At 47.0% G+C, this 23,539-nt stretch overlaps 1 protein-coding gene across 2 annotated transcripts in view; it reads left to right on the top strand.

Annotated features, from left to right (window-relative positions):
• SENP6 (SUMO specific peptidase 6) overlaps positions 1 to 23,539 on the top strand; it is a 755,486-nt gene that overhangs the window by 671,035 nt on the left and 60,912 nt on the right. For both annotated transcript variants that reach the window (XM_085610971.1, XM_085610972.1), the window contains one exon: positions 13,110 to 13,178. In XM_085610971.1, the coding sequence (XP_085467097.1) occupies positions 13,110 to 13,178 (69 nt within the window). The remainder of the gene's footprint in view (positions 1 to 13,109; positions 13,179 to 23,539) is intronic.

The following is a 23,539-nucleotide window of genomic DNA, read 5'->3' on the forward strand; positions in this document are numbered from 1 at the left end:
AGAGGAACATGTTCCTCATGGCGGAACACCTCCCCGGCAAGGACAACCAGATGGCGGATCTGCTCAGCAGACACAGCCACCAGATGCACGAGTGGGAGCTACATCCGTCAGTACTCCAACCGTACTTCCAACAGTGGGGTCATCCAGAGATAGACCTATTCGCCACAAGCGAAAACGCAAAATGCCAAAGCTTTGCCGCCAGGTTCCCACATCCACAATCGCAGGGCAATGCGATATGGATGAACTGGTCCGGCAGATTTGTGTACGCTTTTCCCCCAGCGCCGTTGATACCGCTGGTGGCTCGCAAACTCAGACAACACTCCCTGACACTCGTCCTGGTTGCTCCAACGTGGGCACGCCAGCCATGGTACACCACTTTTCTCGAACTTTCCGTGGTGCCGCATCAAAGGCTGCGGATCAAACCCGCGCATTTGACGCAGAACCATGGAGAGATTCAGCACCCAGATCCGCAACAGCTGAACCTGGCGATCTGGCTCCTGAAGTCCTAGAGTTTGGCTACCTAAACCTGCCACCTGACTGTATAGACATCATTAAGGAAGCTAGAAGACCCACTACCAGAGCTTGCTATGCAGCCAAATGGAAAAGGTTCGTCATTTATTGCAATAATAATGACATTAACCCGCTAGACGCATCCATCCAAAACATAATTTGTTACCTCTTACACCTATACCGATGCAATCTGGCGTACATCCACATACGTGTCCATTTGACCGCAATATCAGCCTATCTCCAGAACAGGCAGCACCTCTCTTTATTCAAAGTGCCTGCCATCAAAGCATTCTTGGAAGGACTCAAAAGAGTAATTCCTCCAAGCCACCCACCGGCTCCAATGTGGAACCTCAACTTGGTCCTCACACGCCTGATGGGTCCCCCCTTTGAACCTCTACACTCATGCGAGATTCAATTCCTTACCTGGAAAGTAGCTTTCCTAGTAGCGATCACTTCTTTAAGAAGAGTTAGTGAACTCCAAGCACTAACCGTTCAAGAGCCATTTATACAGGTTCACGCCAACAGGGTCGTACTACGTACCAACCCCAAATTCATGCCCAAGGTGATATCGCAGTTCCACATGAATCAAACTATTGAACTGCCTGTTTTCTTTCAAAACCCACAAACTGTCGCAGAAAGAGCACTCCATACACTAGATGTGAAGAGAGCCCTCATGTACTATATCGACAGGACTAAGATCTTTAGGAAAACAAAACAACTTTTCGTTGCCTTTGCCCCACACCACAAAGGTAACGCTATCTCCAAAGCAGGTATAGGCAGATGGATCGTTAAATGTATTCAAATTTGCTATCAAAAGGCTAAACGCACATTAACGATTCCCCCACGAGCCCACTCAACACGTAAGTTAGGGGCCTCCATGGCTTTCCTAGGAAACATCCCTTTGCATGATATATGTAGAGCAGCCACCTGGTCCACTACACACACATTTACCAAACACTATTGTGTAGATGTGCAATCAAAACAGCAGGCAGCTGTAGGACAGGCTGTTCTCAAAACTCTTTTTCAGACCGCTGCAGCTGGCACTGGTAGCCGCCGCTAATAGGAGGTACTGCTATGTATTCTATGCACAGATATGAATTCAGCAGCCCACATGCCTCGAACTGAATATGCTACTTACCAGTATGCATCTGTTCTTGGCATGTAGGGCTGCTGACATTCATATCGCCCTCCCTCCTCCCCGGCGCCTGTAACAGCTGCAGCTCTCAGAATTACTGTAAGCATGGTCATCACTTTCTGTATCTACTCCATCACTGCCACAATGGCGAAAAACAATCTAAGGATGGAGAGGATGCCCATGCGCACTGTAGTCCAGGGGAGGAGTCACCTATCCCAGGATACTTCGAAGACTCTTCCAGGACAACAACGTGCAAACATCCGGACCCAACACTAGGCGGCGATCTATGCACAGATATGAATGTCAGCAGCCCTACATGCCAAGAACAGATGCATACTGGTAAGTAGCATATTCAATATCAACCAATCCCCCAGAACAGCTCCAAAGGATGACGACGCCTTGTCCTGGCTCAGACTAGTTTATTGTGTAGTCAGCCGGTTGTACGCGTTTCGCCTGACCTGCAGGCTTGATCACCAACAATCAGTACAAACTTAGATTCGTCATTTACATATTTTTTCTTCCGTGCTCGTGACTCGTCACGTGATGTGACTACAGATGTAGTGTGTTAGAAAACAGACTCGTAGTTTAACGGGGGAAGTAACCATTATGTTTTAACCTTGTTGGCATTCAATCGTGAATGTGAATCATGATATGTTCAGCAAAATTAAATTCAAATCAATAGCCTGGCAAATATATTAACTTGTCCCAAAATCATCCGTACAATTGTATGCGAGTGCGTAATTCATTCAAACATGTGATAATTATATCACTCATTGATTGACTCGAATTAAATTCGGGCATATAAATAAATTCTCCCACAATGTAGCATTACATGCAAGTGCATGACATTCCCTCTTACATCGTTCACTGAATCGGGACTGTGCAGTTTAAATACACTGCCGTTGTATTACTCTCTAAACCCAAGTGGGTTTTTCTTAACCTGGCATAAATATCTATCTAGCAGCCCGCTTACTCTAGCAGGCAGTTTCCACAATCAAACCCAAGTGGGCAAAAATTACATTTTCAAAGCAAATGTCACAATTCTCCCTTCACTACTTCTCACAAGTGAAATAAACAGTGCACAAACTTAACCATATTACAAAAACATCTCATACTTAAAAATAATAAGGGGGGGGGATAGCTGCTATGCTCTTGTTTATCTGTACATTACTCAGGTGCTTACAAATGTGTTATTAGATCTTCCTCCATGTTAAGCCCTGAGGGGGTCCGTGTGGTGAGTGCAAGAATATAACATGACTCAAGTTTTCTCAACTTTCTCTCTCGGTTACCCCCTTTAACTTTTGGCGGTATGCTGTCAACGACAAAATACGAAAGGCCTGTCTCTTTCTTCCCGTGATGGGATTCAAAATGGCGTGCTACGGGGTAGGACTTATTCCCATTTCTAATGGCCCTCAGGTGTTGCAACACTCTCTTATGAACTGGATGGATAGTACTGCCCACGTACTGCAAGCCACAAGGGCATTGCAGCACGTATACAGCATAGTCCGTCTTGCATGAGTAGCTTCCTAGAATCTTTTTGGATCTTTTAGAGAGTCCTAGGGTATAGGAGGTGGTATTTTTGCCATGGCTACAGCCTTTACATTTGTTACATTTCGTAAAGCCTATTCTTCTTGTTAACCAAGCACTGCCTGTTGGACCTTGTTTTTTAGATGTTATCATATTAGATACCAGCATCTGCTTGAAAGATCTAGCCTTTCTGAAAGTCAGTGCTGGTTTTTTCTGTACAAGTTTACCCAATAAGGGATCATTCCGAATTAGATGCCAGTGTTTGGAGAGAATACTCCTAATTTGTCTGTCGCTTTGGTTGTAGGATGTGATCATCCGAATCTGATTGCTTTGGATTGTTTGTCGATTGGTTTTACTTCGACTTTCATTAAAAAGAATGTCTTCTCTGGTTCTCTTTCTGGCTCTTATTATTGCATGGTCAATGACTTCATTTGCATACCCTCTGGCCTTAAAGCGGTTATGCATCTGTGAAAGCTCCTGTTCGATTACTCCCTCTTCACTACAATTCCGAATTGTTCTTAAACTTTCCCCGTAGGGGATGCTTCTGATCAGACTGTAGGGGTGAAAGCTCTTTGCATGTAGCAAAGTATTGCTTGAAGTGGGTTTCCTAAACAGTTTGGTATGTACTTTCTCATCTTTGATGTAAATTGTGAGATCAAGGAAATTAACTGCAGTTTTACTGATTGTACTTGTAAAACTTAAGTTTAGATCATTGATTTGCAGTTTGTCAATAAAGTTTTGTGCTGTGAGTTCCGACCCTTTCCAAATAACGAAAAGGTCGTCGATGTATCGACTCCAAAGCAGCACGTTTTCATCCCATTCTCTTTGATGGACGACTCTGACCACCTGCTCCTCCCACCAGCCCATATGCAAATTTGCATAGCTGGGGGTGAAGCAGGTGCCCATCGCCGTACCGCAGAGCTGGTGGTACAGTTGATCGTTGAAGAGAAAAAAGTTGTTTTTCAAGCAGGTCGAGATCATAGAGAGTAGCATTTGAGTATGTGACTATAATTTAATTGGGCGACTGCCCAAAAAGTGTTTCATAGCTTTAAGGCCATCCTCATGCCTAATGCTGGTATATAGCGTGGCCACATCTATTGTGACCAGCAGAAGATCATCTTCCCATGGGAGATCATAGATTTTTTTCAGGAAATCTCCCGTGTCTTGAATAAAGGCTGGGAGAGTTCGCACAAGGGGGCATAAGAAAGAATCAATAAATTTAGAAGTATTTTCAAAAGCCCCCCCTATGGCAGAGATAATAGGCCGGCCTGGGGGGTTTTGTATACTCTTATGTACTTTTGGGATCAGATAGAATACCGGTACAACAGGTTTGACAATTTTCAAAAAGGCTAATTCTTCTTTAGTTATCAAGCATTGACTATACCAACCATAAAGTTGGTCGTTAAACGTTTTAAAACTCGAATGCATCAAATTGTCATTGATCTTAGCATAGTTCTTAGAATTATTCAGTTGTTTGTATGCCTCCGTAAGGTAACTATTTCTGTCCCACAGTACGAGATTTCCTCCTTTATCGGCATTCCGAATTATGCACCTGTCATCCGTTGCAAGTTTATTAATCAGCGCAGTGTATTCTTGGTGGTGCTTGGTCAGCGTTTTATGTTTAACACTTGTACATTTTTCTAGATTTTTTAGGTCATTCACCACTAATTCATTGTAAACGTCCACCGAGTCTCTCGTAGTTAGTGGAATAAATCTGGAAGGTGGTTTAAACTTGATCGGGTCACTGCCCCCGATATCAACTTCCTGCTGTCTAGCTATTTCAGTCACGAGCACGGAAGAAAAAAATATGTAAATGACGAATCTAAGTTTGTACTGATTGTTGGTGATCAAGCCTGCAGGTCAGGCGAAACGCGTACAACCGGCTGACTACACAATAAACTAGTCTGAGCCAGGACAAGGCGTCGTCATCCTTTGGAGCTGTTCTGGGGGATTGGTTGATGTAATGCGGACTTTGCTGGAGTAGTCCGCGGCAGACGACGCACCCTCTGATTTGGAGTGCGGCGGCAGTAACTCGAGCGTGGAGGAGAAAAATATATATATATATATATATTCACTTAAAAAACCATAGGTTTCACACATGTTATAGTTAGCTGGACATTTCCCTCGTAAAAAACCAATGAAATTCCCCCGTTATAGTTAGTAAAGGGAACTATAACTCACGCGACCGCAATGCACTGCTGATGACGTCAGATATTACATCACTGTATTTATTCACTTATTTACCCATTTTTCTTTCCTTTAACCTTTAGCTATACATATTTAATAAATATTTATTTTACAGAAAGACACATATGTCATCAGTGATGTAATATCTGACGTCATTAGCAGTGGATTGCGGTCGCGTGAGTTATAGTTCCCTTTACTAACTATAACGGGGGAATTTCATTGTTTTTTTACGAGGGAAATGTCCAGCTAACTATAACATGTGTGAAACCTATGTTTTTTTTAAGTGAATTTGCAAGGTTTTGTAAATGCTAATTCCTAACTATAACGTGTGAAACCTATGGTTTTTTCAGTGAATTTGTAAGTTTTTTTTAAACGCTAAGTTATGTATTTATTATTTATTTTTCTTAAGGTTTTTCACCGTGCGCGCACGGTGCACTTCGCGCACCGTGCGCGCTCTGTGGGCCCACGGTGCGCTTCGCGCACCGTGCGCTCAAGTTACGCCGTTCGCGTAATTTTCCCGTTTCTACCGTGCGCGCACGGTAAGCGCACTCAGCGATTTTTCGTAAAAATATTAAAAACATTTATGGCCCTTGGGGGTCCTTTGGGGACCCCCTGACAATGGCTAGGGGGTCAGGAACTGTCCACCCTGCCCCCTTTTCATGTTCTCAACCTTTATTTTTCACCTCCCTCGAACTGCGAGAAACAAAATGGCGGCCGACACTTCCTGGTTTCGACCGATTCGAATGTTTACTAAGATCTAACAACCAATCAGAATTGCGCTCGCGCACGGCCGGGTGCGCTTACCGTACGCGCACGGTGCGCGCCTATAGATATATATGCTTTTAAATGCTATTTTCTCAGAAAATACTGAACAGATTTACACCAGACCTGCAAAAGGCACATCCCTGACCTGAGGACTACCTCTCTGCCAAATTTCAAGGTTTTCTGTTCTTCCGTTCGGGCTGTAGCGCGGACTAACGTTCCTATGGGAAAATGCATGGGGAAAACGCGTTTTGGGACCCCCCCTTTTTCTCAGCCCCCGCTTGACGAATTCACCCGAGACTTTCAGGGAAGGAGCGGAGCGCCCCACCTATTTTGAAAATTTCGCGAGGATTCGTCAATCGACGCAAAAGTTATTCCAAATAGAATGTTGCGGATTTCCTATGGAAACACGGTCCTAATGGTTCTGGGGAATTTTTTCTTAGCAGTACCCCTGCGTTGACGGTAGGTGGTGTCGGTCGACTCCACACCCATCGTAGTCGCTGGGATGACGTTGCGGTGCCTACTTAGATGCCACCCCTGCGTGCTGACATCAGTTCTTCCTTTTTCCGCCCCAGCCAAGTGCAGATCTAGAGAGAGCTACCCCTTTAATCACTTTTTGACAAAACTTTTTTCGCCATTTTGTCGACTTCTTTTCGAGGCTATCGACTCCTAGTGTACGAGTGATGTCCTATCGTCAGACCAGCTTCAAGCCTTGCGAGGCCTGTTGTGTGCCTTTGGTGTCTGGAGTGCGACCACGACCAAAAGTTGTGCCCCGTCTGTTGGGCCATGAATCCAAAGTCTTTGCGGGAGCGGTCCCAAAAGCTCTTGGAGGCTCTGCGTCGCTCCCGGTCTCGTTCGCGAGGGAGGTCTCGAGACCGCTTGCGGAGCCCACACACCTCATCCCATTCAAAGTCTTCGAAGTCCTCGGGTAAGTCGAAGCAAAAGAAGGAGAAGAAGCACCGGCCCTCTTTGCCTTCTCCCCGTTGGTCAGCTAACTAAACGCGGGACGACTCCGCGCCTCCCCCTATTTCAGGAAGCCAGGCGTCCCCTGCCCATCTTTGTACATTTACGAAGCCCTCCATCCTATCTTTTGGCAGCCCGACTCCTCCGGTGCACCTTCGGGCCCTGCAGTGCCAGTTGGGGTCCTGGGCCTTTGATGCTGGCCGCCTTGGCGCAAGAGGGCCCAGGTGGATCCAGGACTGGATCTGGATCGAGCCTGGTCGATCTTACCCAACCTTCCCCAGTGCCAATCCTGGCGTTGGCCGTGCCCCTGGCCGACGCCATCCCCACCCTCATCCTCGAGATAGACCCAGAGTCAGGCTAAAGTCGTGGGTACTTTTGTTCCCTTGTTCATCCGTGATGTTCCCTATCGCTAATAAGGTGGTGATGAGGATTGGGAGGGGTCGCTGGACCCTCTGACAGACCAGCTTGAAGAACCAGACTGGAGAGAGGACCTGTGGTGTGGACACTTCTCCAGACCTTGGCATACTTTCTCCCCCTACCGTGGCTACGGAGGAGGCAGCGTCCTATGCTGTGGTGATGCGAAAGGCAGCCGAGGCCTTGGCCTGGAGCGCCCTTCAGTGGCTTACAGGACTAATCTCTTGACAGAGGTGCTTAAGCCTGTGGCAACCTCCTCTGGGTTACAGCTGCCCTTCAACTAAGCCCTCACTGACGTCCTTCTGGGCACCTGGTCCAAGCCCAGCACAGGGGCTCCTGTGGAAAGGATGATTACAAGCTGCCTCCGCCCGGCTCAGGGCGACTCAGTTTTCCTCACCCAACACTTTTGTCCTGAGAGCTTGGTGGTCCAAACCTCTTCTTCCAAGGACACATTCCCTTCTGCTCCCCCTGACAAGCTGGACCATCTTGGGAAGCACATGTTTTCTCCATACCATGTGCCTTTTGGGCCGATACTCCCATACTATCTCAGATACGGTCACGCTGGTGCTGCCTCAGTGCCCGGAGGAGGCCCGTGCCGTTCTCTCCCAAGCAGTGGCAGATGGGATAGAAGCAGCTAAATTCACGATTCGATGTGGACTGGATACCACTACTAGGCAGAACGATTGCCACGTCAGTAGCCTCTAGGCGCTACAGCTGGTTGAGGACACCTGGCTTGAAAGGGGATGTCTAGTCAGCTTTGCTTGACGACAAAGCAAACTCTGCGCTTGCGCGCTTTAAGGTTTCTCGGGCTATGGCCAGATCCTTGGGCCTCGCTTCTTATCCACCCCAGTCTGCTTTTTGCCCCTTTTGTGGCATCGGAAGGGGCACCCCACCACGTCCGGCCCAGTCTAGCCACCGGTGCACGCATGCTGCCCAGCCTCTGCGCAGGCGTGGGACCCAGCGACCTTGCAAGTCTGAGAAGAAGTGGGCGGGCCAGTGCACCACCCCCCCTTGCAGCAGCCTCCAAACCCTACTAGTCTGACCCTTCAGGGCAATCAATCACGTTGAACAGGTGGGTTTTGCAAATAGTCAGAGGGGGCTACTCCCTCCCCTTCGAGACTGCCCCTCCCTTCATGCCACCGTCTTTCGATCAAATGTCGAAGGATCATTTGGCGCTTCTCCGCCAGGAAGTCTCACCTCTCTTGGCCAAGGAAGCTATCGAAAGGGTCCCTGCGCCAGAAGTAGGTCGTGGCTGCTATTCCCGCTACTTTCTGGTGCCCAAGAAGGACAAAGGCCTGTGTCCTATTTTAGACCTCAGTCCCTCAACCGCTTCCTCCGGAAGGAGCCATTCGAAATTCTCACGTTGACTCAGGTTCTGTCTGCCCTCAACCCTGGAGACTGGATGGTGGTGTTGGACTTGCAGGACGCCTATTTCCATATTCCCGTCCTGCTACATACGGTTCATGGTAGGCCACAAGCATTTTCAGTTCACTGTGCCACCCTTCGGCCTTTCCAGTGCCCCTAGGGTGTTCACGAAAGTTATGGCGGTGGTCGCAGCCTATCTGCGCAGATCAGGGGCTCCAGTCGTCCCCTATCTCGGCGACTGGCTGTTGAAGGCGGGCTCGCCCCAGGCTGTCCTCTTCCGCCTCAAGACTACGGCGGACCTCCTGCACTCGCTGGGCTTAACTGTAAACATGCTGAAATCACACCTGCCTCCCTCTCAGACGCTCCCTTTCATCAGAGCTGTTCTGGACACAGTGCAGTTTCGGGCCTATCCTCCCGAGCAGCGAGTCCGGGATATTCGGGCTATGATACCGATGTCTCAGCCTCTATCCCGGATTTCAATGAGAATGACCCTGAGGCTGATGGGCCTCATGACTGCCTGCATCCTGCTGGTGGTTCATGCCAGGTGGCATATGCGGGCTCTGCAGTGGGACATGAAGTTCCAGTGGGCACAGCATCTGTGCAATCTTTCCGACTAAGTCCAGATTTTGGAGGGGACTGCACAACAACTGCAGTGGTGGTTAACTGACCCAAGATTGGATCAGAGGCAGATCCTTCCCCAACCAAAACTCACAGTGGTGACCGGATACATCACTCCTGGGATGGGGCGGACATCCGGGAGTTGTTGAGATCAGAGGAGTCTTGTCTCTGGCAGAGTCCAGGCTCCATATAAACCTGTTGAAGCACCGGTCGATCTGCCTGGCACTGAAGGCATTTCTTCCCTCCCTCAAGAGGAAATTAGTGTAAGTGTTCACAGACAACATCACTGCCATGTGGTACTGCAACAAAAAGGGCAGGGTGGGGTCGTGGACCCTATGTCAAGAGGCTCTTTGCCTTTGGACATCGCTGGAAAATCAGGGCATGACCCTGGTGGTTCAACACCTGGCAGGTTCTCTGAACGCCAGGGCAGACAAACTCAGCTGTCAGTGCCTGGTAGATCATGGATGGTGTCTTCACTCGGAGGTGGTGCAAGGTCTCTTTCAGCGGTGGGGAGATCCTTGGTCCCTGGACGAGCACCGCATTGAAACGGACAACTGCACTTTTTGGCGGTTGTGGCGCATCGTACCATTTGGCTAAGAAGCCGGGACAGATGTGGTGAACTCCGTACAGCCAGAATGGGTATACGTTGAACATACTGAACAGCGAAAATCTCTGGTTCAGTATTGTACTGTTTATCTTTCACGTGTTTTTCTATGGTTGTTTATGCATCACTCACTTATTTATTGCAGTAGCTACATTACCGACCCTAAAGAAAGCCATGACACGATTCTAGGTCTGATAGGTCGGAAACATGTTGGTCTTGTAATAACACAGTGGCCTTGAATCTTGGCACCTGTGTTACAAGCTATATTTTGTTTTTAATCCTGACACCGGGCAGCTGAATAAAAGTTGCATCATAGCTGACCCCGTAGCCAGTTTTATCCACCAATATCATAGCACTGCACTTCTTTCATCACACCAAGCTCACATGGGTTTTTAGTACACCCTTCGTCCTCATTAAAACATCCCTGAGCTCCTCCCTCGTAGCGAGGGGGTTGTAGCCCGCTTGAAGACTAGGTCTCTCACGTGAGGAGGTACCCCTATGATGAAGCATGAGGGGGGAACTGTCCTTAAAAGGGAAATCCCCCAGTATGCACTAAGACACATCTATTCACAGCATAGACCTCCTCATCACTACAGACCCGGGGATTCTTTTGTGATGTGAGAGCCTTGGTTAGATCTGTTCGCACCGATGAGAGCGCGCAATGTCAGCAGTTTTGCGAATTGGAGTTTCCAAGGCAGCACTTGCTCAGCAACGCTTTTCGGCGTGAGTGGAACTGCGGCCTCCTGTATGCCTTTCTGCCTCCACCACTTCTGCCCCAAATGCTGAAGATCAAGCGCGACCGGGCCCAAGTCATTCTTGTGGCTCCAGGCTGGGCACGAAGAGTCGGGTACCCAAATCTCCTGACCATCGATCCCCTGATCAGACTGCCCCTTCGGCAGGATCTTCTGTCTCGGCAGCAGGGGACGGTCCTCCACAAAAGCCTGTCCAGCCTCCACCTCCTTGCGTGGAGATTGAGTGGCGACGGTTGACAGCTTTTGACCTTTCGCTCGGTCTGTAACGTCATCTTGGCAGCCAGGCTTCCCTCCACTAAAACGGTATACGCCTGTTGATGGAATACGTTTGTGGCATAGTGCACAGCAAAGACAGTGAATCCCCTCTCTGCTCCTCTTTTTGAGGGTCTCTTGTTCATCCTTTCTTTTGCCCAGCAGGACTCTGCTCTGGGCACTCTAAAAGGCTATCTTGCAGCTATTTCTGATTTCCTTTGACTACGAGACGAATCTTCTTTATTCCAGTCCCCGATTGTCAACAGATTCTTAAAGGGCATTATTCATCTTTTACCTGCATCTCCTTTCATAATGCCCCAGTGGGCATTGAATCTCGTTTTGACTTACCTTATGTGCGCTCACTTCGAGCCTCTTCACAACTGTCCTCTCTGGCTCCTCACCCTGAAAACTGCTTTTCTTGTTGCCAACACCTCTGCTCGCAGAGTGAGTTTCAGGCTTTATCCTCTTAGCCCCTTTTCTTCTCTGTGCATCCGGACAGTGGTGCTTAGGATGAAGCGCTCGTTCCTTCCTAAGGTGGTTACCCTATTTCACATAGGACAAACTATCTTTTTGCCCACCTTTTTCCCCACTTCCGCAACCCTTCCAAGGAGGAGGAGAGGCTCCACTGTCTTGACCCAAAATGTGCGCTGTCTTTCTACCTTGACCGCACAAAAGATTTCCGGGTCAACTATTCTTTGGCTTTGTGGGTACCAAGAAAGGTCGGGCTGTCCAAAAATGTACCATCTCCAGATGGGCTGTCCTTTGTATTAAAATCTGTTCCTCTTGAGTGAAAAAGAAACCTCCAGTGAGACTGCGTGCTTATTCCACTAGGGCTAATGCAGCAACTACTGCACTGTCACATGTAGTCCCACTTATAGGCATCTGGTAGGAGGCAACGTGGGCATCTATGCACACATTCACCAGACATTACTGCCTGGACAGCCAAGTCCGGAGGGATGGCTATTTTGCCTGTTCTGTCCTCCAGGATTTCTAGTGTGAACTTGGTTCGCAGACCCTCCTCTGGGGCTGGTATTGCTGGGGTATCTATTCTAAGGTAAGGAATATATAACTGTCTCTTTCAGATGAACAAGTTACTTACCTTCAGTAACCATGTATCTGTGTGAGACATGAGTTAGGTATAGATTCCTTACCGCCCCACCCATTCTCCCCACACTGCAAAATGATTTGTAGGGATAGGGATACCATTACAGGGCCCTAGTTGTGGCGCACTAGTTGTCAGTGTCTTTCATGGCTCTGTGCTTCTGGCTTGGAAAGTCGTGTCGGAGCTGACGTCAGCGCTCAGGTGCAGTTTCTAAGTAGGCACCGCAACTACGGATGTGAAGTCGAGCGACACCACCTACCGACGCGCAGTGGTACTGCTAAAAAAAGATTCTCCGGATCCAGTCTGCCACCTGGGGGTAATTCTAAGGTAAGGAATCTATAACTAACTTATGTCTCTTAAGATACATTGTTACCGAAGGTAAGTAACTTGTTCGTCTTGGCTAACGTCAGGCCTAAAAATAGCAAAATGCGGATGATTTGTAGCTCCTAGACTGAGGGTAAAAATTGTAGAAATCAACACGTAAGCATCACTCAAGCAACAGTCTTTGTTGTTTCAACAAAAAGTCATATAGTACATTTGGTTAAACTAATGAAGACAATGGCTTGCAGTTTTATTTTAACAAAGAGGCCATGAATGGAATGTGCTTACAGAGAACTCTGTATTTTTATGACGTGTTATCATTGAAATGAGGGAATGATTAAATGGGAATGAAGATTGGAGCATTCCAAAACACTTTAGCCCAGCATGATGGATTAAGTAAATATGTTTTATAAAACGACATCTGCTTTTTTATTTTGCCCAGATACAAATTTTGTACATTAATTCTTCATAAATTAATCTTTAGAACAGTTGTTCATAACTGCAAATGGGACATATAGTAAACCTATGTGTATATGTAATTTGTATTTTCACTTTGAATTCAGTTGTTAATAACATTTGTGTGTTTTATGCTTGTAGGCCATGTATTCTTCTTATGGACTCGCTAAGGGGACCTTCTCGATCAAATGTGGTCAGAACGCTACGAGAGTAAGTTCTTCAGTTATTTCAGCATTAGTGTTTGAGTGTGGATTCCTTTGTATACTATTTATCCAAGAGTTGAATGCAGTTTAAAAGCAGTATGGACATCTGTATCCAAGCAGAGTGGTAGATTCCTGTGTCATTTATTTAAACAGATTTTCGTGGCACTGAATATGCTTTGAACAGGTTTTAATGCTAGACCTTAGCATAATGTGATAATCAAGACACTGCAAACATGTACCGCTTAAGGTAGATACTTTCTAACATAAAAATCTATATTTAAAATTAATGTTCTCAAATACTTCAATTTTAATCAAGTTAGGAAATATAAAATATCTCATTTAAAAAGGTATCACTCTTTATTCTTTTATTATTCATTTCTACTCCCCTTTGTTTTTTAGGTTAATGCTGTCTTGTTGCAAAGACATATTTTAGACTTGCTGAAACCTTCCCTTGGAATGCATTCCGTTTATTGCTTACAATTGACTTTGTGTTTTGTAACTCATATTTGCATGGGATGGAAGAGTGGTGCCTTAACCTTTCTGTCTTGTTGGGCGAGTATTCCATTGTCCATTGCTTTTGATTGCATTTCACATAGTACATTTTGGAACATAATGGAAGATCTTGGTATGGACAGGTCCTTTATCCCATCATTGAGATTTATCAGGACTCAAGTTCCTCAGTGACGTTTGGTCTGTGAGGGGAGTGCTCAGAGCCTTTTTGGGTTCATAGGAAGAGTACGGCAAGGTTGCGTTCTTGCGCCTTTCCTCTTCACATAATACATCAACCACCTGGAGAGGCAATTGACCCAAGCATGCAGGGACTTGCCCCAGATTGGGCAGCATCCTATTCCAGCTGTGTTGAATGCAGACAACCCTATCCTAATGGGGCGTACCCCCTCTGGTGCTTCAGCGCCTTTTAGACTGCTTTTCAGCCTTCATGGAAGGGTTGAACCTTAAGGTTATTATTAGCAAAACCTTGGTTATGTTTTGCAGCCCTAAAAATGCTGTTAAACTTAAATTCCTTTAGCATTCTAAACCCATTCAAACCACAAACAATTTGAGCTATCTGTATCTGGTTTTTAATAATTCCAGGTCCTGGCAGCAACAGTTGGAAACCAGAAACAGTGAGTTTGCGCAGAGCATTAACGCCCTCATTCGAATTGCTGTTAACTTGGGAATGAGCCCAGTTCATCACATGTTCACGATCCACCTGTTGAAACTCCTTAGCATTGTTACCTAAGGGACCAGGGTTTGGGGCTTCAACAAAGTATCTGAATACAGATAACTGAAAACAGGTTTGCCCAGTGCTTGCTTTCCCTTCCCCAAAGTACTTCCACTTTTATTTGTCTTAGTGAGTTGGGGTAAAACCCCTTGGACGACAAAATATGATCCCGCCCTCTTATGTAGTGACGGCGGGTTTGGACCAGTGAGGCTTTGCCATTAAACAGAGCGATCATTAAGGATTGTCTGCTTCTGGACCGGTGCCTCGATATTCCTTGTTTGGGGGAAGTCAAGGACTCCGCTCTGGCCTTGTCTAGACCAGAGTTGTTTGAAAATCCCTCATCCCTCTTCTCCCTCAGCAAAAGTCATTGCGGGACTTGTGTCACACGGAGTACAGGGCAGTAAGTTGGGGCAAAGTTGGAAAAATGCCCTCTGTTCTATCTTATTCTTCGCTGACCACCTCGGAGGGGCTGCTGCCATAATTGCTACTCGATGCCGAGCAACCACAATATTTTCTTTTGTCAAGGTTCAGACTAACCCTATTCTGTCAGTCTGGTGGTTTTCTCTCATTGTAACAATTGGGGGCGTCATCTTGACCCCTGTCCTGTGATTCTGTCTCACTACAAAAGCACTTTACGCTTTGTTTTTCGGTGGATTTTACCAACATCCTGCTTTCTGTTTTGCTGATATTACAATTCCTGTGAGAAGAGTTTCTGCATTGGGGTGGGACGAGGGCACTGGGTCCTATCTTGATTTTGCACATTGTAATACTATTAATTTTCTACAGACTTGCGCTAGATACGAGTTGACTGTTTTTATTGACTTTTATTTATTGTATCTCACCATCGGAACTTTATTTAAAGTCCCCTCGTTGCCCTTTCTGCCCCTCAAAACATCACAGGGCTGAGGTCCACTGTCTCACTTCCACATTTGAGATGCGAGAACCACAATTTGGGCTTCAGGGATGTAGTCTTGAAATTATTTCTGCTACCGTGGGTCATAACTTTGATCAAGATTGGAACCTACTTCTTGTGGAGTTAGCACCTGCAGTGTTTTAGTCTATTGGCATCCCTCCTAAGTTACCTTAGGTCTCTCGGAGGTGATAATTTGGTAGGTAGGAGCACATAGTGGACACTTGGTTGAGGTTTTTGCTCCCCATCCTCGCCTTTCTAATCTAAGTCAATCATGTAATGTTGCTCCAGGGATACTACAAATTTTGTTGGGTAATGTCAAGGCTTGATAGTACTTTATAAGAATTACTTTTATTATGTATTCTCAAAGACACTTTGGGATATTATTCCTAACCTAATGTTTTTACTCGGTATACTTTTATGGTCTATTTATTTAGATCAAATTAAGTTTATTCTGATTCTGTTTGTTTTAAGCTGTCCAGCATGTCTTTGTTCCTCCTGTGAGGCATAGCCTGTTTACCACCTCTCTGATTAACTCCTTGTATTCTTCCACAAGTTCACCACAAGAGTATATGTTTTTAGTTGTCTCTCTGGTATGCTAGTTCAGGAAGTAGTAAACATGCTGTATTTCTTTGAAAAGTTTTCCTGCCTCTTATGATTCTACTTATCTTTGCCACTAGCAGTTCATCAATCTCACTTGCCTGTGAGGAACAATGTTATGCCTTATGAGGTTGTTTATTTTGGTTAGTGCTCTTCACTAATAGCACAGCTTAAACAAGCCTCTTCCTCAATTTTACCCCTATGCCAGGTGTGCTGGAAGTATGAAAGTGGCTGAAGCACCCCCAAAATAACTATGCTGTAGTTCCGAAGCGAATGAGCCATGAACTTTTAAGTTTTGTTTTAACTTGTCTCGTTTGTTGTGCTTTTAAAGACATAGGTCAAATGTCAGCTCTGTCTTCTGAGGGAGGTTGGTGTTTACTTTTCTTTCTCTTACTGCAAAATGAGGATTTATGTGGCAATCTTCCTGGGTACTGGGGTAATGGAAAGAAAGTCTGTAACAACATTAAAGGCCAGCAAATGGCACTCAGCCACTCTCTGACACACGCTCACTCTGCCACACTCTGTCACTCTCACTCTCTCTCACTGTCACTCTCTCTCACTGTCACTCTCTCTCTCACTGCCACTCTCTCACACACTGCCACTCTCTCACACACTGCCACGCTCTCACACTCTGCCACTCTCTCACACTCTGCCACTCTCTCACACTCTGCCACTCTCTCACACTCTGCCACTCTCTCACACTCTGCCACTCTCTCACACTCTGCCACTCTCTCACACTCTGCCACTCTCTCACACTCTGCCACTCTCTCACACTCTGCCACTCTCTCACACTCTGCCACTCTCTCACACTCTGCCACTCTCTCACACTCTGCCACTCTCTCACACTCTGCCACTCTCTCACACTCTGCCACTCTCTCACACTCTTCCACTCTCTCACACTCTTCCACTCTGCCACTCTCTCACACTCTGCCACTCTCTCACACTCTGCCACTCTCTCACACTCTGCCACTCTCTCACACTCTGCCACTCTCTCACACTCTGCCACTCTCCCACACTCTGCCACTCTCCCACACTCTGCCACTCTCCCACACTCTGCCACTCTCTCACACTCTGCCACTCTCTCACACTCTGCCACTCTCTCACACTCTGCCACTCTCTCACACTCTGCCACTCTCTCACACTCTGCCACTCTCTCACACTCTTTGCCACTCTGTGCCACACTATTTGCCACTCTGTGCCACACTATTTGCCACTCTGTGCCACACTATTTGCCACTCTGTGCCACACTATTTGCCACTCTGTGCCACACTATTTGCCACTCTGTGCCACACTATTTGCCACTCTGTGCCACACTATGTGCCACTCTGTGCCGCACTATGTGCCACTCTGTGCCGCACTATGTGCCACTCTGTGCCGCACTATGTGCCACTCTGTGCCGCACTATGTGCCACTCTGTGCCGCACTATGTGCCACTCTGTGCCGCACTATGTGCCACTCTGTGCCGCACTATGTGCCACTCTGTGCCACACTATTTGCCACTCTTTGCCAGACTCTGCCACTCTGTGCCACACTATTTGCCACTCTTTGCCAGACTCTGCTACTCTTTGCCAGACTTTGCTACTCTTTGCCAGACTCTCTGACACACTGCCACTCTGACACACTGCCACTCTGACACACTGCCACTCTGACACACTGCCACTCTGACACACTGCCTCTCTGACACACTGCCACTCTGACACACTGACACTCTGTCACACTGACACTCTGTCACACTGACACACTACACAACACACGCTGCCACTCCATGTCACAACACTACGACACTCCACGCCACTCTGTCACAACACTCTATGACACTGTCACAACACTATGCAAATTCCATGCCACTCTACCACACGCCACTCTGCCACACTCCACGACGCTTTAAGAACCATTTGCCAATGCTTGTTCTCTCATGCAGCTGGAATACCTTTTTTTAAATGTGTCTTCAGTGCCTCCTGTGATCAAGTCACTTACACAATTAATGCCCTCCTACCCCCTCCCCCTCATTTGAGTGAGCTCGAGCAATTTAAGTGAGTTACCTGTCAACCATAGTACTCCCACTCAGAGAGAAATTACATCACACTTTCAAACTTTTATATTATGCTGTTTAAAATGATGCAAGGAATGGTTAGCTACTTGTGGTGAGCTGGCTCCATTCCAATGTGGCCACCATGTAGCCAGTTTCCCTTCTCTCTCTCTCTTAAAGGGAAATGCAAGCAACCTTCCACATGTTAATTTCATTAGATTAGAAATCTGTAAAAAGAGGAGTAAGAAACTGGGATAGCTGTGCTGCTCAGAGTTGCTGCTCAGTGAACAGACTGTACGTCAAAATGGCTGCTATTTCTAACATCCAATACCTGGTTAGTACTTTGTCTTCTCTATCTGATAGAGACTTCTAACTGCAGATTCCTTACTTCAGAATTATCCCCAGAAATCAGACTGTATCCGGTAAAGAATCTGTTGCTAGATAGTCACTAAGAGATAAAGCTAAAATTTTGTATCTTGTTGTAGTTCAAAAGAACCATCAATATTTTAAAGCAAATCCATGCCATTCAAAATAAAGCACAAAAATATAAGGAGTCTTTATTTAGAAAATATTTGTAGCATAGCAGCTTTATCCAATAGGCAGCTGTGAGAGATATGACCTGTGAGGAAATACTGCTTTCATGCTCAAGTTGCCTCATTGATTTAGGATGTCGCAGTTGGCACATAATGAAGTTACTTTTGCCTCATAGCCTTTTTCCAGAGGAGGTTCATGTGCAAAAAATGTTATCCTCTTCCACATCCTATTGGTGACTTTGCAAGGATATTTCAGTTACTTTTCTGAGTTACTAAGGAGAAAACCCTAATGCTAATTTGCTGCCAAACCCAGAATAAAAGCCAGATAAGGCAATTAGTAGTCGTCGTATTGACTGCTGTCGATCCATAGAGTGGATCTTCAAGTTGGCATGAACATGGAAGGCTCTCTCGGGAGAAATGCTAGAGGATGTTTGTTTTTTTTATACTTTTTTCTTGAGTAACTTGTCAGCAGATGTGTTATAGAGCATTTCTTCACTGGCCTTTTTTGTGAAAGTAGTCAAACCTGAAATAGGAGCTTTGTGTTTTTTCATGCATGGTTATTGACTCATGAATTCTAAAATGTTTGTTTATTGCATTCTGTTACTCAGATCTTTTGTCAAACTTTCTGTTTAGTTTTTTTTTTCTTTTTAGTATGAGCTTTTGGGCAGCAGCAGACTTATTGCTAACGATCTACATAGTGCTCTTTGGGTCTGCCCCTTTCAACCACTGGCTTTCTTGGACTAGCTTCTTTGAGCCATTGACTTGAGACTGTCAGCCACATCTTAGCTCAGGCCATTGGAGTGTATCTCTCACCTAATGTTATTGGTTGTTGAAATCTTTCTCATTCCAATACAGTGTTTACATTTAACTTCATGAGGGACTACTTCACAGATTTAACCTTTAAATCCACTCTTGCTGGCTCCATTCTGGTATGGCTCGCTTGAATGTTTTAATGCTGTGGGTGTAAGCACGTTATATCCAGGCATATTGGCTTTGCCAATTCTCGTCATTTTTTTGTTAGAATTGTTTTTGTCTGCTTTATCTGAGTCGTCACATGGCTGGACTTTTTTTCAAAGAAGGTTAAGCATGGCAATCTAAACATCACATCCAGCAAATGTTAGACTGTTGCTCATATATTGCAGAGTGCTGCTAGTTTGAGAACGGGACACTGAGAATCAAAGAAGGATTCTTAATTCTCATGTCCTTGGAATTTGATTACATATATTTTTTTGTCATCTGTGTCATCCTGCCACCAAGAAAGCAGAGTAAGTATGAGGGACAGTTCACAGAGCGTACCTGACGCCGGCAAAGGTTTTACAATATTTCGGGGGAGCGCACTCTCAGTGTCCGCGGTGCGGGGCGGACGGAGCAGACTTTCGACACATGTTTTGGGCCTGTAGGCAGTTGGGGGACTACTGGGAAGCGGTGTTGGAGTGCCTGAACCAGGTTACGGATCGCTCCATTGGTCCGGAGATGGGCACCTGCTTGCTGCTTTGGTTCCCCCACACCCGTCGCACGAAGGTCACGAGCAAATTCTATGATTTAGGGCTGATATTGGCCAAGAGGGAATTGACGCTGCACTGGAAATCCCGGGGGGGACCCAGTTTCCTGCGCTGGAGATCGGCCCTGGAGCGCTGGGCGGGGGCTGAGGGCACGCTCCGGGTGCAACTGGCCCTCCGGCGAAATGACGAAAAAGCGCTAGCGACAGCCCGGGCGTGGGAAGCGTTGGTGGTAGATCTCCAGGGGCTGACGTCCGAGCCGGGGGAGGAAGGGAGTGGGCCTGATGAGGAAGTGGTAGTGGGGAGTGGGGAATAGTGGAGGCGACTGGCGGGCCCTGACCGACTGCACTCTGGATAGGGTTGGGGGGGAAGGAATTGTGGCTGTAGGGAGAGGTGGGGCTCCTGTATTGCATTGACTGAGGGGAGGGGAAGCATCGAGCGTGGGACCGGGGTAGCAGACGGGGGTACACTGACAGAGGGTGGGGGGCGGGGGGGGAAGGGGCCGGGTGGGACAGCTGAGTGGAAATGCGGGTATATGTGGGGTATTTCCTGACTGGGCGGGGATTGAGAGCTGGTTGTTGTATTGCTGTGTATGAAAACAATAAAAAATGTTTCAACAAAAAAAAAATGAGGGACAGTTTTAATTGTAGCAAAGCTGGAAAAAAGGACCTTTTTTTTTTGCATCGTGAAGTTTCCTATAGATTCATTTGTTTTGCACAATTCCGCCTTCTAGTGGTTGGTTTCAGAAGTGTTTGTAGTAAAAGTTTGATTGCGAGTGGGCATCGTCTTTGGCAGAGACCTTGTATGACATGACCTACAATGATCCTATGCTTGCTCACCATTTTAGATTCATTTTTTACACTATTTGTTACGTAGGTGAATTGATAGAGCCTCCGAAGAATTAATTGTAGACTGTTGAAAAGACCTCATGAAAATTTAAAAGCAGTCAAGAGAGTGACTGAGATTAATGCTGGATGTTGGAAAGGTTTTTGGTGGGTTTGATATAGCATCAGAATAGTATCAAGTCAACCTGAGATCCATGAGGTTCTTCTGTGCCATTTCAGATTAAATTTTTCTCAAACTGCCATAGGAAGTGTTCCCTAAATGACCAGCATCCGGTAAGCATGTTCTGCCTCCCAAGAGACCGTAAGTCACAGGATTGTTTTTCATGCTAGCCAGAGGCTTGATTTCATTGAGAACTCTAGCGCACATTAAGGGAACTGCCCTATAAGGTATGCCTCCGAGTTAGAAAAACAGAAAAGGAGGGGGCTTGGTTAATAAAGGAGATGGGTTTCTCAGATGATGTTGAGGCAGAGGAGTCTCAGCTGGAACACTGAGACTCAAACCTCGAAGTTTCACTAAAGGTTGGAGAACACCGTTAAAGCACAAGTCATTGAGCAAACTCAGAGGCACACAAAAGTAAGCCCTCAAAACTGAAAACCCTGAAGTTGGAGGAGCTTGAAAGACTTGGCATCCTACCGGGTAGGAAAAGAGCCGCAGTAAGGACTTACTCAAATACGTCTCTTCAACTTCTGAGGAATATGGGGTGCAGAGGGGGAAGGAATTGCAGCCACCCTCAAAAGAAAAGTCGCATGAGGCTAGGGAAGTCTCTGACATCATTGACATCCAGAGAAACAAAAGGGTACTGGTGGATGAGGTACAAAGCCTGATATGGAAAAATTTTTTTTTTTAATGATTCCATATCTGTATGTAGGGACCCTAAGACTTTGGGAATTAAAAAGACAATGCAGGCAATAGAAATACCACAACATGAGAGAAAACAGCAGGAACTGAAACAGAAGGCAGAGCGGAAAAGAGGAATTTCCTTTTTTCCCAACCAAATTCGGGGTAAGTAGACTTCCACTTAAAAGACAAGGTATATAACCCTCAAGGCAGCCCCTCCTGGTGATATTTCAGCTGACCACTGGGTGGTTAAAAGGGCAGCAGATGGCTTTAGAGTGGAAATGGAGGTTGAGAAAGAGGATATCTTTGATTCTTTCTGAAACACTAAACTCAGTCTATTAGAAGATCCAGTTTCTTCCCATGCTACCAAGCATAAATGAGGGAGAGGTCTTCTCAAAGCCAGCAACATCCAAACCTGTGACTCCTCACAAAGAGAATAAAAATAGGGTTTCTTGAAGGCGTGGCTTGCCAACACCCATGATGGCCGCCTTGATGTAGAGCTCCGGCCGTCGCTGAAGCTAAAATCCCCTATATCCGACACTAGTATCCGTTTGCCTGCCCTAACATGAGCGATTGAGACCACCTTGCCAATCGGTCTTACCTGCCACTCGAGCGACGAGGATTGGTGGTCGGGACCCGGAGTTCTTGGTCCCGGCATCCTGAGCCGCCGTGGAGACGGAGCATCGGCCATGATGTCGCATGGCTCTCCGCGGCGGGCTGTGAGCTAGGACACGGTGTGGTCTCTGGAGTTGCGTCGGCAGTGTTCTGCGGCCCACGCGGCTTTGCTGCTTGTGAGACCCCGCGGTTCCTGCATCGCTGGTGGCCGAGCTGCATCAGTGCCCACGACTGCCGGAGGGAGTTGTGGTGCCCATTGAGGAACACAGTCCTTGGGGTCTGAATATCGGACAGCCATACGACGGACAGCCCATGTGGAGGTGAGCGTGAGGGCCTGACGTGGGTTCCCCCCTCCCCCCGTGGTGCTCCCCCATTTGGACCCTGCGGATTACAACATTGATTGGAGCTGCCGTCATTTTGTGCCTCTCCCTCCTGAGTGGGATGGGTTGGGCCGCTCGGGTCCCCCGTTCCCACCGACTTGGTGCGCCAGCTCAACTGTGATCTGCGGGGGCAACTGTATATAAATACTGCGGGAGTCGTGCTACTCCTTGAGATTCACACTAAGTCGGGGTTTTCCTGCCTGCTCACTTTCCAACCTCCCCCCCCCCCCCCAGTCTTCTACGACCCATTTTGAGTGCTGGCACGTTCTACATTCACTAGGGGTGACCGTCACTGGGCGAATCGACGTTCTGTGTGGCCGTGGAGGTGGTGAATTCGGTTGACCATTAGTGCTTCTTGTCATTGTCATATCCCCTGCACCACACGGGTTTGATCTCCATTATAAGCCCGGGTACTGTAGGAATGGCCACTGCTAAGGGCTCCAAGCAGCCTCCTGCTGCACGACTCGCCAAATTTGTGCACACGAGGTCAGATGGCGCTGAGGGGCATAAGGGTTCACCAGATGCGAAGCACCACTCGGAAGATGACTCCATGACTTTGGTCGATGTAATGGCAGCGATTCAGGGGTTCGCACGGCACTTGAAGGGAAGATTGACACAGTGACTACCGAGATCACCCGGATCCGCGCTGACCTGAGAAAACATGAGGGGTAGGGTCAAGACTAATGAGGGTTCCATCTCCACCCTTCAACAATCTACCAAAGTGATGGAAACCACAATTAAGTGCCTTAAAGCGCAAACATCGGATCTTGCGGCTAAGCTGGAGGACTATGAAGGGAGGGCACACCGCAACAATGTTCGAATTTTGGGGGTTCCAGAGAAGGCGGAGGGGCAGACGGCGGATCTTTGTGGAGGACCTCATTCAAAAGCATTTGCAGC

Source organism: Triturus cristatus, chromosome 6 (genome assembly GCF_964204655.1).
Source record: "Triturus cristatus chromosome 6, aTriCri1.1, whole genome shotgun sequence".
Taxonomy (NCBI): Eukaryota; Metazoa; Chordata; class Amphibia; order Caudata; family Salamandridae; genus Triturus; species Triturus cristatus.